Here is a 16,541-nt window from a genome sequence, read left to right on the forward strand (position 1 = left end):
TAGGCACCAAAGGTGGTGCCCGGACATCTCCATCCAGTCTCAAAGGGCTGGTTGCCAGTCGTAAAACGCGAGTGGCGCCCGGCTAATTTCGACTGCAGACCAAGACCCTTGAAAATCAGGTAGTTCTAGACCAGCCAGCTAAGGCAACTTTTAAGCTATGTAGTGAAGGTGGGGGTGAGGAAGCCATTTCTGCTGCTGGGGGGTGGGGCTCCGTAGGACCCAAATGCAGGAGATAAATACTCATAAACAGACCATTCACTTCCCAGCCATGATCTTAAACCAGAGCCAGTGTGGAATACGGAATACTGTATAGAGCACTGGGCTTGGGCCAGGGCAATCAGGGTTCACATCACTACTCTGATCTGAAACTCAGTGTGTGTGTGTGTGTGTGTGTGTGTGTGTGTGTGTGTGTGTCAGTCATTATCTTTCATCTGCCTCACATCACAGAGCATAATCTCGTGTACCACAGCAAATTCTGGAAGAGGTCCCAGTTTGAGAGATGGTGGTTACACAGTATTACACCAGCATTATACTTGTCCTTTGCGTTGTAAAGTGAACTTAAAATAGTTCATAGAAGGCCCAGAGATTGAAATAAGATAAAGTACAGACCAGAAAAGAATAGCAGATTAAGTTGGTGGATTATGCAAAAATGGCAAAAATGACCGGAAGAATCACAAATCAGGAAGACCAAATTTTTAATAAGGAATGGGGAAAATTTGTCATTTATCTTAAAAGCCATTGTACCGTAAACAGCTAAAATCGTTAGTAGGATTGGAATAACACTTGTAGTTCAATGGTGAATTTTGGACATAATGGAGATGTAAAAGATTTGTATTATTATTAAAGATGCAGGAGGAAATGATTTACAATAGGACCCACAGAGGGGAGGAGAGAAGTCCAGGAGATTCTTCGGAATCTTGTTTGGATGCTGGATATGTGATTGTAAAACTTTAATATGAAAAACCAAATAAATATTTTTTTTCTGCCCATGGATCAGACCCTTACTCAGCCTTACTCAGGGTACTCCACAGAGTTCTTGTGAGGCAAACAGGCAAAACATACATTATTATTTTTTAAACTTTTGCAACACTAGAAATGCAACAGCATGTTAAAAGCAGGCGCTGTGCTGGTTAGCAGCCACCAGAGGCTGAGCCCCTTTGTTCAGGTACATTACCTGTGAGTGGCGGGTCTCCCTTCTCCGGTCCCACCTCTGTCTCCTGGTTTTGCTGGTCCTGGGCTTCGCCTTCAGCACCTTCCGGTTGCTCAGATTCATTGGGAACTTCTTCTACGGATCCAGCAAAGGATACTTTTTGCCCACCTGACAGGAACAAGCGTTACGCTGACGAGCAGGAAGTGACAAAACATCTTTTGCCCTGCAAGCATCCTTTAGAGCAGGGATGGCTAACCCTCAGCTTGTGGCCTGAAGGCGCCACTGCCACATTGGCGGACATGGCCAAAAAATGGTTGGAAGAGCAGACAGAGAGATAACTCCTCTCCACAGCAGCACTGGGATGTTTCCCTGATGCTCAGCCCGATACCATGTTCTTGCCTACTGGAGCCTTGGGCCTAACAACTTTGGCCAGATCAGGGGGGGGGGATTGTTTGGAGGCTATAGAACACATAGCTATAGACAGCAGAGATCAAACGAGGCCATTCACATCTCACTGCAAGTTAATTCTGGGATCAAATACCCCTTCCATTTAAGAGACAGGGAACTTAAAAATTACTTGTGCCAGGGAAAAGCTTGGAAATTCTAAGGAGCCTCAGTTTCGATACATCCCATATTGTTTAGAGCCCCATATAGATACATCAGCACAGGTACCTTAACTTACAATTTCCATCCTTTCTGGTGTAGAAGACACTCAGTAATTGTGTTAAAGATTTAAACCAGTAGTGGACCTTGGGGTCTGACACCTCAGTGGCGCCCTGTACAACATCAAAATTTGGCACCTCCTGCCTCTCGCCTTCCATTCTAAATCATTGTTGCAATGCCCCCTGTGGCCCCCACCCAATGCTACCAAACCAGTGGCGCCCCAATAAATCTGCCTCTGCTTAAACTGAAGGGTTAAAAAAACCCTCTAGAATTTATTTCGTTTATTGAAAAGAACACATTCACTGAATTCCATTAAGCCCCCTCTGGTGGTGGGAGTGGGGGCAGGGAGGGGAGGGTACCCTATAATACATAAGAATTATACTACCCTTTAAGATGTCAAAATAACTTTGCACTTATTATCTTAGTAATATTTACATCAGCCCTCTAAAGGAGGCCATTTTTATAATTATCTCAACATTATCCCCGCTTTTGCCGTAATGGACTGTATTTTAGTCCTGATGCGGTTCTTCAACCATGGAACGAGCTATGATGACGATAATGAGCCGGCTCAATGGGTCCCGAACAATAGCAGGCCTCGCATGCAGTCTATTGCTGTGATCACTCTAAGTGCCTAAAGCTCAGACAGAATAGCTTGCAACAACCATATAAAGTGCCTTTAGAACACATATCTTTCCCTCCCCCCAAGAAATCATGGGGACTGTGTTTTGTTGAGGGTGCTGGGAACTGTAGCTCTGTGAGGGGAAAACTACAGTTCCCAGGGTTCTTTGGGGGAAAGCCATGTGTTTCAAATGTATGGGGCCAAAATCCACTGCAAACAGGGCAGAGATCTCAAAAGAAGTTGCAGCGGGAATCACCGGGGGTAGGGGGGTGGGGTGGGGTGGGGGGTAAGCCAGAGACTGCAAATCCCATTCAGTCATGGCAGCTTCCCTTTGTCTAACACACACTCTCCTCTCACACGCATATGCAGCAGCAATTCACTCACAACACACCCAGACTCGTGCTGCAACATTTTGCACACATCAAAACAAGCACAGCAGCTCCGTTTCTCCCACCGTTTCTTCTGTCTTCCACAGCAGCCTCCTCCTCAGCGATGGCCATTTTTCTTCTGGGAAGCAAGCGCCCTCTGGGAAGAGCCAGTGTTTGGCAACGAGCAATGTTTTGAACAACTCACTCTTCGTTAAATGACTGATTAGAATGGGAATTCTGAAACCTCACGGTTCCAGATTTATACACAGCAGATTTTGATCAGCAGAAGGGAGATCCCTGAAATGGGCACAAGTTTTCGACGTAACGAAAACGGCCCCAAATGGGTAAATGTAAGGTATGCTTTGGCTGTGTTTAACAACAGCAACTTTTATATGCCTGTTGTCTCTGTCCATGGAGTTTTCTTGGCAGGGATACTGGAGTGGCTTGCCAGTTCCTTCTCCAGGTGGATCACGTTTAGTCAAAACTCTCCACTATGACCTGTCCATCTTGGGTGGCCCTGCATGGCATAGCTCATAGCTTCTCTGAGTTATTCAAGCCCCTTTGCCATGACAAGGCATTGATCCATGAAGGGGGCTCCTTGATCACTGCAGATGGTAGACAGCAGTCACGAAATTAAAAGACACCTGCTTCTTGGGAGAAAAGCAATGACAAACCTAGACAGCATCTTAAAAAGCAGAGACATCACCTTGCCGACAAAGGTCCGTATACCGTAGTTAAAGCTATGGTTTTCCCAGTAGTGATGTATGGAAGTGAGAGCTGGACCATCAAGAAGTCTAATCACCGAAGAATTGATGCTTTTGAATTATGGTGCTGGAGGAGACTCTTGAGAGTCCCATGAACTGCAAGAAGATCAAACCTATCCATTCTGATGGAAATCAGCCCTGAGTGCTCACTGGAAGGACAGATCGTGAAGCTGAGGCCCCAATACTTTGCCCACCTCATGAGAAGAGAAGAATCCTTGGAAAAGACCCTGATGTTGGGAAAGATTGAGGGCACTAGGAGAAGGGGACGACAGAGGACGAGATGGTTGGACAGTGTTCTCGAAGCTACGAACATGAGTTTGACCAAACTGCGGGAGGCAGTGGAAGACAGGAGTGCCTGGCGTGCTCTGGTCCATGGGGTCACGAAGAGTCGGACACGACTAAACAACAACAACAACAACAACAACAACAACAACAACAACAACAACAACAACAGGGAACATTGGGTGCCTGAACCTGAATGCAAAATGTGTGAACTGCTCTAATTCAGCCATTCCTCTGCAGGGTTTTCTGAAATTTCACCATATTATGCTGCCCTCAACCCACCCAAGGCATAGTCTTTATGCCAAATTTCACGTGGATAGGACAAAACCTCTCATTTCATGAAGCTTTGCAGTGACAGAATGGGAAAAAAGTCAACGCCTTTCTTCGCTGTTAAGTCATGTATATAATATTTAACCTGCTTGCTGATCAAACAGCTTTAATAGTCGCTGTGTCTGAAGGCTCTCTGTGCAATTGGGAAGCCTTTCAGCATTGCAGTAAGGGGGGCAATCCCTGTCTCTGCTCTTCACAGACTGATCTCTGAAGACCAGAGCAGGCCACTTCAAATGGCTTGGTGGGCCTCATCCTGCCCATTGTCCACCATCCTCAGTAGTGTCCCAGAGGAGAGCACTAGGATCCAGCGGGTACACACCACAAGCCTACAAAACTCTTCTTCCCCAAGTATATACGCAATGAAACCTTGATGTTCAGGGCTGGCAGCTATCCCTGACTGTGAACTCTTGGCCACTATATGGTGCACCAGAGGATTCTGGGAAAGGGGAAAAAAGGGCTCTACTCCAAGCCCTCAACAATGGTACAAGGTTCCTGTTCAAAGGGGCTGTAGTGGAGAAGGGACATGCCACAACATTTTATTGAGAGTCCTCTTCTGTACTCACAGAATATGTACAGATCCGCCTATGAGTCTGTTTCTATGGAAACAGTGGCTGGAGAAGGACATGAGTTCCTACAGGCAGCTGACAGTGGTCAGTGGTGAGAGAGAGAGAGAGAGAGAGAGAGAGAGAGAGAGAGAGAGAGAGAGAGAGAGAGAGAGAGATGCCCACCATTGCCACTGTTTGCAGCTTTCAAAAGTTTTTTTTTTAAGAGCATCAGAATCCTGCATAATCTTCTCGTGCATAGGCAGCTGTGCCCGCTTCTTGAGCTATCTGATTTGGCCACAGCGATGCACGACTTATTTACATGCCGTCTGGATTACTGTAACGCGCTCTTTGTGGGGCAGCCTTTGGAAAGTGCTCAAAAACTTCAGCTGGCTCAAAGAGCTGCAGCCGGATTGTTTACCTGGGCTTGTCATACGGAGCATACGACTCCCTTGCGACAACAACTCCACCGGCTACCCGTTGGTTTCCAGGCACAATTCAAAACGCTGGTTGTGACCTATAAAGCCCTACACAGCTTCAGTCCAAGCTATCTGAAGGACTTTATTCCCTCAGACGAACCTGGCTGGGTTTTGAGGTCTTCAGGGGGAGACCCTTCTCTTGCTCCTGCCACCTCACAGGCGCGCTTGGCAGAGACGCGGGAGACGGCCTTCTTGGTGGTGGCTCCTAGGCTTTGGAACTCCCTCCCTAGAGACCCTAGAGAAACAAGACTGGCTCCCTCCTTGTTGTCCTTCTGCCGGCAGGTGAAGACTTTCTTGTTCCAACAGGCTTTTGGGAACGGACTGCTTTGAATGAAAGGGCTGGGGCCGTGCTGTTTTTATTGTAATTATTCGTATGGTTTGAACAGGTTTTATATATTGTGTAGTTTTAATATATCAATGTTTAATTGTTTTTTAATGATTTCCCTCCTATGCTTTTAGTGGTTCTTATTTTTATCTGTAAGCTATTTTGAGTTCCGTCAGGGAAAAAGGTGGGGTGGTAACAACAACAACAACAACAAAGTATGTACCCCATGGGCAATGATGCTGCTTCCATGCCATCTTTAACTCTCGAAAGCTTTTTGCCTTTGCCCATATAACCCGAGTGATAAATCCCACTTAAGCCCTGCAGTTGTCACACACGCATTTACCTTTCCGTTTCTGTGATTTGGAGAGTGCAGGATAGATGGGATGCTCAGATTCTTTGGGCTTGTTTTCCAAGACTTCTCAGGCAGCCACAATGGTGATTGAAAAGGAAAAAGGAGAGAGAAAAATTCACTACCCACAAATGCCCCATTGTGTGCGTTTGAGCTTGTATGTTGTCTCCTCTGCCTGTGTGCTTCTTTCGCTAGTCTGTTGCGGCCCTCTTGTTGTGTCTTGGATTAAATCTGGAGGCATCCAGCAGCAACGTTATCAGGTAGGATAACAGAGGCTGCAGCATCTTTGTGATTCAACTGGTTTTATAGCAACACAATCTTTTCCAAGGGTGCTTCCAGAAATACATTTATTGTGGGATCGGTGCTCCTCACACATGCAAGTTGTCGGTTGTTTGTTGTTTTGCAGCAATCTCTCAACAACAATCTTTCACAGTACAGTATTTGGAAGGACCATAAGCAACAGTCAGTGTTGCCAAATGCACACCTAACAGGGAGAAGGTGGCACATACACACACATATATATGAACCAATGAACAATCTGGGAGCACTTGATATTGGAGTGTTGCAGAAGCTAAGGTCTGTACTGCGATGGAGCCCCATGCATATTGCTCTGCGCTTCCAAAGGAAAAGCAGGCGATCGATATAAAAAACACCAAGAGTAATATGCACAGATCGTTTAGTGATGGAGGGGAAAAGGCAAATTATTAAGAGCCAAGGATAACAGAAGTAAATTAACAAGTCACGCCCACACAGCAATACATGTGTGGAAAGCAGCAATCTAGCATTCTATCAAAGTGCTGACATCTAAGATGCGGATCAGAAGGAGATATATTTAACTCTGAGCCAAAATACATGGACATATAATACAGCTCCAGCCAGACTGTACCACTTTCAGAGTGCGGATGGGAAATGCATGTAAGAGTACTGCCATATATAGTCATGGAAAAGCGGATGTTACATTTTCCTATGTGGATTTGGGATTTTTTGGGGGGGGGGTATGGTGGAGCATTGGAGCATTCAAGCACACCATTCCTGAGCTGCACCTGGGGGTGTATAATCTAGGGATAGATATACAGTGGTACCTCGCAAGACGAATGCCCTGCAAGATGAATTTTTCCCAAGACGAATGCGTCTTGCGATCTGATGGCGACTCGCAAGACGAATTCGTTTTGCGAAAAATCCGTCTTGCGAATCACGGTTTCCCATAGGAATGCATTGAAATTTAATTAATGCATTCCTATGGTCAAAAAAAGAAATTTGAATGCATTCCTATGGGAAACTGCGATTCGCAAGATGAATTTTTCGCAAAACGAATTGACTCGCGGAACGAATTAAATTCGTCTTGCGAGGCACCACTGTATCTGCTGATTGAGCAGCTCAGCTCTTCAACATTCTTCTCCCTTGCCACTCCTGCTGGGCTCCTGCCACTATGAACCTGGGACTAATAGCACCCAAGAGATCTCCTCTCTTCCCTGCCTCAGCTATCTGTGTAAGCTGGGAGCTGAGTGGTAGGGAAAGTGGCAGGGCAGTATGAAAGTAGATAGAGAGTATGGGGGTGTGATGAATGGTGCAGTGCTGCTTCTGGTGTGGAGAGATCAAATGCAGGAAAAGCTTCCCATCCTTCTCACACCATGGTACAAAGGCGTGCCAATTTTTTGGCCCTTCCTCCTCGCCTCGCCCTCACTCTGGACGCTTTACATACCTATGTCGCATAAAATGTTGTTGTCAGGGTGTGTTGTGACTACTCTTGAGTAACGACCTTCCACATGCTTGTCTTTCAGGCGTTTTTATTGGTGCACAATATTTACAGTGCAACGGATTGCTCATTTCATGTCTACCCGCTCGAATCAGATTCCTGCACTATCCCCCTCCACGTTCGGGACCAGCATAAAAGCCTCGGAACTGAGAAGCGCCTCCCTTTCCTCCTCCTCCTCAATTCCGGCGTCAGGGGGACAGGTCTTCTGTCTGACCTATTCTTGTCCCCTTTTTCCCCCTCCCTCTCTTCCTGCCTATGGAGCAGGGGCTCTTTGATGTTGCCAGAGCCCTGGCACTCCCTCTCCGTTTCCTGACTCCCCCCTTCAGACCCCTCGCTCTCATGACTGCTGGGAGACGGGCTGCTTCTGATGAGGGGGGAGGGTTCTCTATAATCCCTCCCCCTTACAGTTGTCATTTCTAATGTGGCTATTGCGGTAAAGAGATTTTTTTTGGGGGGGGGGGAGAATATCAATACAGGTCCTTGCCAAGGGCACAAGGGACCCCAGGTATGCCTCTGCATGGAATACATCTTGCGTATTCAAATTGTAAGTTCTACACTTGAAAAACTTGATGTAGACTTGGCACCTCCTGAATTTCCCTTGTAAGACCGGCAGGCATTCCTTGCTGGTTCGTAGTTATGAAAAGGTTGATAAAATAATTGGTTAAAACCAATTTAAAATTGTGTGATCCGTGGAGCCAACTTTCTGACCTGACGCCATCTTTGCTGGAAGTCTCCTTGCTTGTTCGCTATTTAACCAGAGCTCTCATAAGTTCCGATTAAGGAAGGCAACCAGAAGAAAAAAGATGGGCAGAGCCTCCTGTAACTTTCACAATAGTCTGCAAGACTATTTGGTACATGCCGTTTATCATGAAAGGGTAAGAGAACCCCTCTTTTGCACAACTGCAAAGCCCACATGGCTGTTGTCTCTTGACTTTGGACAGCTCCAGTGCTGATTGCTCTGATTATGTAACTCAAGGATAGATTGCTAGGACACAGCTCTGATATGAGAGGAAGGTGTTTTCTTACCAGTGCATTGCCGGAGCAAGGCTGCCTTGGAAGCTGGGCCCAACTGGGATGCTGTAATAGACAATGAAGAAATATGAGTTGGGAAAGGAAGACATGGTCAAAACATCTCCCCCCTTTTTTCTTTTACTAACTTATCAACTGATACTTATTCATAGATACAGTGCATTTTTCTTTAAAAAAATGTTTAGGGGTTACTCTCATACTGACGCAAGAAAATCACCATTTTATAGTTCGAATGAGGAAAAATAAATACAGTAAATGGGCAAAAGTACAAACATTCACAAAATGATTAGGGGTATGCATACCCTTGCGTCCCCGTCCCCCCCAGGAAAAAAGCACATTACAAAGATTCTTTTTATAATATGCTAAGGTAAAACAGCTACTTAGTCTAAAAAAGAACAAAGTCAGAAAGAAGAAAAGACAAGAACAGGAGAGAACTAAAAAAAGAGAGAGAGAGAAAGGGAGAGAAAAGGGAAATAAATGAAAACTGTTTAGGGAGGCTTTTAATATTTAATAGATTGTATTTTATTTTTCTGTTGGAAGCCGCCCAGAGTGGCTGGGGTAACCCAGCCAGATGGGTGGGGTATAAATAATAAATTTATTATTATTATTATTATTATTATTATTATTATTATTATTATTAAACTAGAGAAAGGCAGAAAAGAGTCAAAGGACTTGTAGGTTTCTGTCCTGCAGCTACTAATATCCATTCCTTAAAATCCAACCATTCTATCATCTATAAACCAGCATTTTTTCAATCTTCAAATCCAGATATTACAAGTTCGCTTTCTTTTTCTGCACAAAAAGCCCATACGAAATTTCCGATGCTTAACAGATGCCAGTAGTAATGATTTTTCACCAATTTAACATGTTAACTGCTGGCGCTACACGAAAAGATAATTGTGCGGCAGCATTTTGAAAAGAAAAGAAAAAAGAAACCAAGTTTCCAGTCCCTGGGGTTGCCCAGACTGACGCTGTCAACTCATCACTGGCACAGAACATGGTTAGGTGACTCTTTCCCCCTTTATTCAGGTTGCAGCTAGGGTTGCCAGACTCATAGAGGACAGGACTTCTGTGCCTTTAATTGCCCTGCTCTCTTTTGAGTGTGGAAACCTTAAAGAGAAACCAGCAGACCCTTTGTTTAATTTCCAAGCAAAGGGTCTGCTGGTTTCTCTTTAAGGTTTCCAGACTCAAAAGAGAGCAGGGCAATTAAAGGCACAGAAGTCCTGTCCTCTATTGAGTCTGGCAACCCTAGTTGCAGCTGGTTTGGGGACACACACACACACACACACACACCGAGCACAGTATTTCACAAGATGTTGCAGGAATCATGAATTGTGGCTAATGTTGTATGTACACCAGTTTCCCAAACTTGGGATGGGAGCCCACTAGACACAGAGTAAGTGTGTGTGTGTGTGTGTGTGTGTGTGTGTGTACACACACAGCCTGAGAGTCAGCGTGTGATCACAAAGCTCCCGCTAGGATCTTATGAACCCCAGCCACATCCACGTACTGTACCAACTTGGCACCGTCCTCCTCTCTGCCTCCCCCTTTCCCTCCCTCCGCAGTTTGAAAGAGGCTCCATGTTGCGACGATCTGAAATCCACAGAAGCCTGCTTTTTAAAAAACTGCCGGACACCTAGCAACCACCCTCCCCAAACTACAGACCTTTTGCTCTGATATAGCAAGAGGGAGTGAATATGTGGACAGAAGGGGCTGGAGGCGGGAGAGAGAAAGATGCCTTGTATAGATGCCACCTCTCCCATCTCACAGCTCTTTCCTGCTGAGGAAGATGGTTTCCTAGGAGACTAGCAGCTTCTCCCCATACTGGGGGTAAGGAGCTTGTGTGTGAGAGAGAGAGGGGGGGGGGGGAGAGAGAGTTTAGGGGGGGAACCATTTACAGGTTTCTCCCTGGCAGCAGAGGTGCTAAATGAAGGGAAATGTATTCAGTACATGCAGCGAACCCCCAGCGAGTGGGATACATGGTGAACAGCAGGAGAAAGCCCTTTAAATAGAAGAGCTTTGCCATGGAAACAGCCCACCTGCTTGAGTATGACTTGACCTTGAGAACCAGCCCCTCCCTCTTCTCCAGAGCACCCTTTGAGCTATCACCTCAGGCTGAAGCAAATGCATTTTAAGTTTTTTTTTGGGGGGGGGCGGAAATGGGGAGAAGTAGGGGAAGGAATTCTATCTTTCAAACAAGACTCAGGATGCCAAAATGGAGAGTTATAATTTGATTTTTGATTATTTTACATGGAGTGAAAAGACATGTCTGAAACAATAGCAAAATTATAGGGGTTGCCAAAACTTGCAAAACTTTTAATAGCAGTGCCATTATGATGGCAGAAGCCAGTTTCTTGATTAAGAACTTCCAAGGGGACCAGCTGTGTTTAGACTGTTGCAGCAACCTCCCCCCCCCCCCCAAATAGCCATGAAGGCTGCTGATTTCAGTATGGCATAAGCCTTTGAGCAAATGCCACAATAAATGCATTAGTCTTTAAGGTGACACAAGACTCCAGTGTTTCTGATTAAGAACATAGCTGCTTCACTGGGTTAGACATGGCGTATCTGCAGCAGCAGAAAGTCAGATGTCCCTGAGAAGTCAAAAGTAGGCAACTGAGCGGCTGGGGCCATCGCTTGCTATTTTCCCCCAACAACCTGCAGAGGTATACTGCTTTGAATTGTGGAGGTTCCATTTGGCTTGTCATGGCTACTAGACCTGCCCCCCCCCCATGAATATATCCTATCCTTTTAAGAGCAACCAACAGTGAAGGCAAGCGCTAAATGATTTGGCAATGAATGGAAGAACGATGCATTTCGTGAAGAAAGACTGGAGGGTAGGATTTAGAAGAGGCAGGCAGCATGCATGCAGCCGAGTTCCACAAAAAGCCAAGTTTTGGTTTGAAGAAACCCAAATGATGAATTTCAAATTCACTTTGCAGATGAGGGCCTTGATCCAGGTAAGTGACTCATGGCTGAGCAGCGGAACCCAAGTGAGTCATGTCTAATTCATTCCCCCGGTTGCATGGGGGGACTGCGATGACTAACCTCAGATGTATTGGGGACAGTGTATATTTTCAGGTCTGTGCTGGTTATCTTTGCATATTTAATTCTGCACGCAAAATTTAGGTTTTAACAAACTGGGAAATGCTCGGCAAGGAGCGGGCGGGAGGCGAAGTCACAGGGGATGGGTCCACCTTTGCACCCATAAGGCTAGGCAGTTAGGATGACTTGGATTACAAATAGACAGTAGGGGCAGGACTGGATTCTGGGGAGATGGAGCAACGTAAATTTGAGCTTCCAGTAGATTCTCCCTATATATTGGGGAGTGGGCTCTCCTGCTGCAACCACGAGGGCAAGAAGTTTGCTAGAGAGAAGAGAAGAGAAGAGAAGAGAAGAGAAGAGAAGAGAAGAGAAGAGAAGAGAAGAGAAGAGAAGAGAAGAGAAGAGAAGAGAAGAGGAAAACATGGAAGCCGGAGTGGTCAGCTCATCCCTCTCTGTATTGCAGCAGCATTCAAATCCGATTTGTTGCAAATGAAAGCTGGGCTGCTTCCTGTTGCCAGTAGCAGTGCAGGCAGAGAGTGGGGAAGTATCCATCTATTTTAGGCTTGGAAAACGATTTGTTATTATGCTGGCCCTTCCATACTCCAGTTGCGGGCTTCCTGGAAACATGTGGCTCGAAACAGGATGTTGGACTAGCTAGATGGGCCTTCAGTCCGAAGGGTTGTTTATATTTTTTCCCCTATGGAACATAAACTAGGCATATCCTTTTCTCTGTTGTGGTTATGGATGAATGATTAAACTTTCCTTTGCTTTGCTATGGTGCTTTAGACTCCAGGCAGTGCAAAACAATTTCCTGCAGTTTCCCAGAAAATACTCCTGCACTACTCCCCCCCCCCCCGGTTTTGGTGTGGGCTCCTACAGTGTAATGTGTTTTATTATTCCTTTCTCCTTTTCCTTCCCTTCCCTATCCATTCATACCATACTGACCAAAGAGGGAAAATGCAACGACGGGTGTTAAGATGGTGCCGTGCAGGTAATAACGTTACTAAACCAACACAATGGCTTCAAAACAAATAGACATGTGGCTCATCCGCTGTAGGAGCTGCCTAGAAGCTGCCAGGCCCAGCCATGCCAAGCTCAAGATGGGCATTGTCTGCTGCCCCCTGCTGGCACCACAGTCTCCCTCCCCCACCTCTTGTGTTTCTGCTTGCTATTGTCATTGCTTACCCCCGGGCTTGCAAAAGCCAGGCATCTCCCTCACGGTGTCATCTGAATCCTGAGCTTCTTCTTCTTCCTCCTCCTCGTCTTCCTCGTCCTCCTCAACATCCTCAGGGTAGTCGTCATCCATCCAGGAACTGTTGGATTCCAAATGGCTTTGTGCTAGGCGCTGCACAGCTGTCAGGGATTGAAAGTTCGGCAGGTAAGATTTGCTTAAAGGTAAAGGTGAAAGGGTGTGACCCAGGTGGCGCTGTGGTTAAACCACTGAGCCTAGGGCTTGCTGACCAGAAGGTCGGCGGTTCGAATCCCTGTGGCGGGGTGAGCTCCCATTGCTTGGTCCCAGCTCCTGCCAACCTAGCAGTTCGAAAGCACGTCAAAATGCAAGTAGATAAATAGGAACCGCTACAGTGGGAAGGTAAACGGTGTTTCCATGTGCTGCTCTGGTTTGCCAGAAGCAGCTTTGTCATGCTGGCCACATGACCTGGAAGCTATACGCCGGCTCCCTCGGCCAGTAATGCGAGATGAGCGCACAACCCCAGAGTCGGTCACGACTGGACCTAATGGTCAGGGGTCCCTTTACCTTTACCTTTACCTTAAAGGTGAAAGGACCCCTGACTGTTAGGTCCAGTTGCGGACGACTCTGGGGTTGGGGCGCTCCTCTCGCTTTATTGGCCGAGGGAGCGTACAGCTTCCGGGTCATGTGGCCAGCATGACTAAGCCGCTTCTGGCGAACCAGAGCAGCACACGGAAACGCCGTTTACCTTCCCGCCGGAGTGGTACCTATTTATCTACTTGCACTTTGATGTGCTTTCGAACTGCTAGTTGGCAGGAGCTGGGACTGAGCAATGGGAGCTCACCCCGTCGCAGGGATTTGAACCACTGACCTTCTGATTGGCAAGCCCTAGGCTCTGTGGTTTAGACCACAGCGCCACCCGCGTCCTTCGTGAGATTTGCTTAGGAGCACTCAAAGAGAAATGGGAGTTTGGAACTGGAGAACCTCGAATAATGAATTTAACTTCACTGACACCTTGTGAATTACTGCTGCCTTGCTCCCGACTCCCACCTTGAAGCAGCCCCACATTAGACTCACAACTGCAGCTGAGGGAGATCCTTTGGGCACATCAACCTCTTTACCCTAGTCCTCAGTTATCATCCTCTTTCCTTCCTCTTGATCCTTACAACTTCCTCTGGCAAGACTCAGGCCATCCAGATTCCAAACCCTGCATGTTCTTTTTATTCCTCTCCCGTCTTGCCCTTTGCCTCTCGGGTCTCCTGCTGTGTTTAGCAACTCTGAAAGATTTCCATCCACTCAAAGCAACCTTCTCCTGCTATCACTTTAAGGAGGCCTTGAAATACCGCAGCCTATCAAAAGTGAGCACCTGAAAAAACAGACTGAGCAGGCTCACAGCAGGTACCTAGCCACAATCTTTCCCACCCCAGTGAGATGCATTTTCTATTTAAGGTATATTTTATGTATGTATTGGTATGTGCAAATCGGTGTCCTTGTTCTGTTCTTGGTGCTGAATTTCCTTTAAAAAAACCAACAACTGACACAATGTGTTATGTTCCCACCCTAGTAGGAAGTTAAAATGTCTGCAGAAATTTTGCATGAATCGCCAGAATTTATTAAAGCAACCTGCAGGGAAACAATTAACATTTCTTCAAAAAGGCCAGTGGGTTGAAATAAATGTCTGCCTTGGCGTCACTGAGATGGGAAACCTGAATCTGAGTGGTACCACTTCAGAGTACAGGTGGAGAGGTCCATGGGACTGTAATAATAATAATAATAATAATAATAATAATAATAATAATAATAATAATAATGGTGATGATGATGATGTCCCTTCATGTCATGGTGAAGGTTCTAGCTAGCCTGCTGCCTGACATGCTCATACCCTCCAACATTTCTCTGATGAAAATTGGGACATCCTATTCCATAATAACAATAATTTTATTATTTATACCCTGCCCATCTGATTGGGTTGCCCCAGCCACTCTGGGCGGCTTCCAACATACAGGGCTTCCTATACAGGGCTGCCTTCAGATGTATTCTAAAGGGGGTCACATAACTCCATACCCCCCCAAATGTTTCTCTGATGAAAATAGGGACGTCCTAAGGAAAAGCGGGACATTGGAGGATCAAATCAGAAACTGGGACAGCTTCTGTAAATCCAGGACTGTGGGGTCTTAGGTCGCACAAGCCTAAGATCATGCCTGTTTCTTTGGCAAATCCAGAACTGCACAAGAAGCCGTTGCCACGTTGCCCCATTCCTCCCCACTCCCTACTGAGTCCCATTGCCCAAACTCCCCTCCAGCTTTTTGGGGGTCACAGAAGAAGCTTGTTTGCTTCATCTGGCTGGAGGGGAGCAGAGAGCATGGGGTAAAGGGACTGAGTGGGAAGAGGAGCAAGAGAAACCACGGCTGCAGCTCGCACATCTGCAGGTCTGCTAAAACTGACAAACCCCAAAGCAAGACATAATCTCATTAATAATCCAGTCTCTCCCCCTGCTGCCAGAAACACTCACCGTTCCCTGTCCCAGGCCACTGCAACGTTCCCCACCCCCCCAAGCCAAAATGACCTTTCACTTTTCTCAGAGATACCACAGTGTTATAAATAATTCTATATCTGGCACCTTCACCCTCAGCAATCAGAATGTCCCTAAACATTCCATGGCAGCTGAAAAGTCTGATCAGCAAGTTTTTTATTTATTTATTTACCCTATCCCCTTTTCAATCACAGAATCTCTGAAGGGGATAATTTGAAACACTGCCCACAATAAGAGCACCTTAACATTTGACAGACGGAACTTCGGTTTTGATGGGATCAAAAGAACATCGATGTGCATTCATTTTTAAAAAAGAAGAGATTAGTTCTTTGAGAAAGTACAGGCATGCAGGGTAGGGCAGGAATTTCCCCACACCACCTGAACTGGCTTAAAGTTCTATAGAAAAGTTTGCACAAAGGGGGGGGGGTTCCTTGTTCAATAAACTTGGCAGGGACCTAGTCCTCAGTGAGGAATGTGATTCGCCTTGTTTGGGGAAGAAAAATAGCCACAAGGGAGAGAGAGACAGACAATCTTTTCCTTGTTGAGAAGAGGCTTTTTATTTGGTAGTGTCAACTTTTTCCTCTTCGTACCCTCTTTGTGGACACACCTTCCTTTGCGTTCCTTTACACAAGCCCTGCTGTTTGTTTACCAAAGGTCAAACATTAGACCATATCATTCATCAGTTAAGGTTTCGGTGGGGTGGGGGGCTGAAATTGGAAGTTTGCATATATAGTGGAGTTAGGGTGGCTATGTGTCCTAATTTAAAAAGGACAGCCCTCTGTTTGGAGGGCTGCCTGATCCCAGTATGGTTGAAAACCTAGGAAGGCGGGGAGCAGGAGGGACTTGAAGTTGCCCATCTGCAGTTAGCAGCTGGACAGCAGCCTGAGCAGCCACACAGGCCACGTGTTCTGTATGGTGAGATCATAAAATCATAGAATTGCAAAGTTGGAAGGGACCCTGAGGGTCATCCAGTCCAACCCCCTGCAATGCAGGAATCCCAACCACATGGCAGGTGGCCATCCAACCTCTACTTTAAAACTTTAAAACCTCCAATGAAGAAGAGTCCATAGTAATAATAATAATAATAATAATAATAATAATAATAATAATAATATTTATTA

The 16,541-nt window shown here is 46.1% G+C and overlaps 1 protein-coding gene across 1 annotated transcript in view; it reads right to left on the reverse strand.

The window, feature by feature from the left end:
- PPP1R1B (protein phosphatase 1 regulatory inhibitor subunit 1B) overlaps positions 1-16,541 on the reverse strand; it is a 55,285-nt gene that overhangs the window by 4,444 nt on the left and 34,300 nt on the right. Inside the window, exons 5-8 of the mRNA XM_035135147.2 lie at positions 12,884-13,051; positions 8,654-8,704; positions 5,866-5,937; positions 1,175-1,318 (exon numbers count right to left, since the gene is read on the reverse strand). Coding sequence (XP_034991038.2) covers positions 1,175-1,318; positions 5,866-5,937; positions 8,654-8,704; positions 12,884-13,051 — 435 coding nt within the window. The remainder of the gene's footprint in view (positions 1-1,174; positions 1,319-5,865; positions 5,938-8,653; positions 8,705-12,883; positions 13,052-16,541) is intronic.

Source organism: Zootoca vivipara, chromosome 13, assembly GCF_963506605.1.
Source record: "Zootoca vivipara chromosome 13, rZooViv1.1, whole genome shotgun sequence".
In the NCBI taxonomy this organism is placed as follows: domain Eukaryota; kingdom Metazoa; phylum Chordata; class Lepidosauria; order Squamata; family Lacertidae; genus Zootoca; species Zootoca vivipara.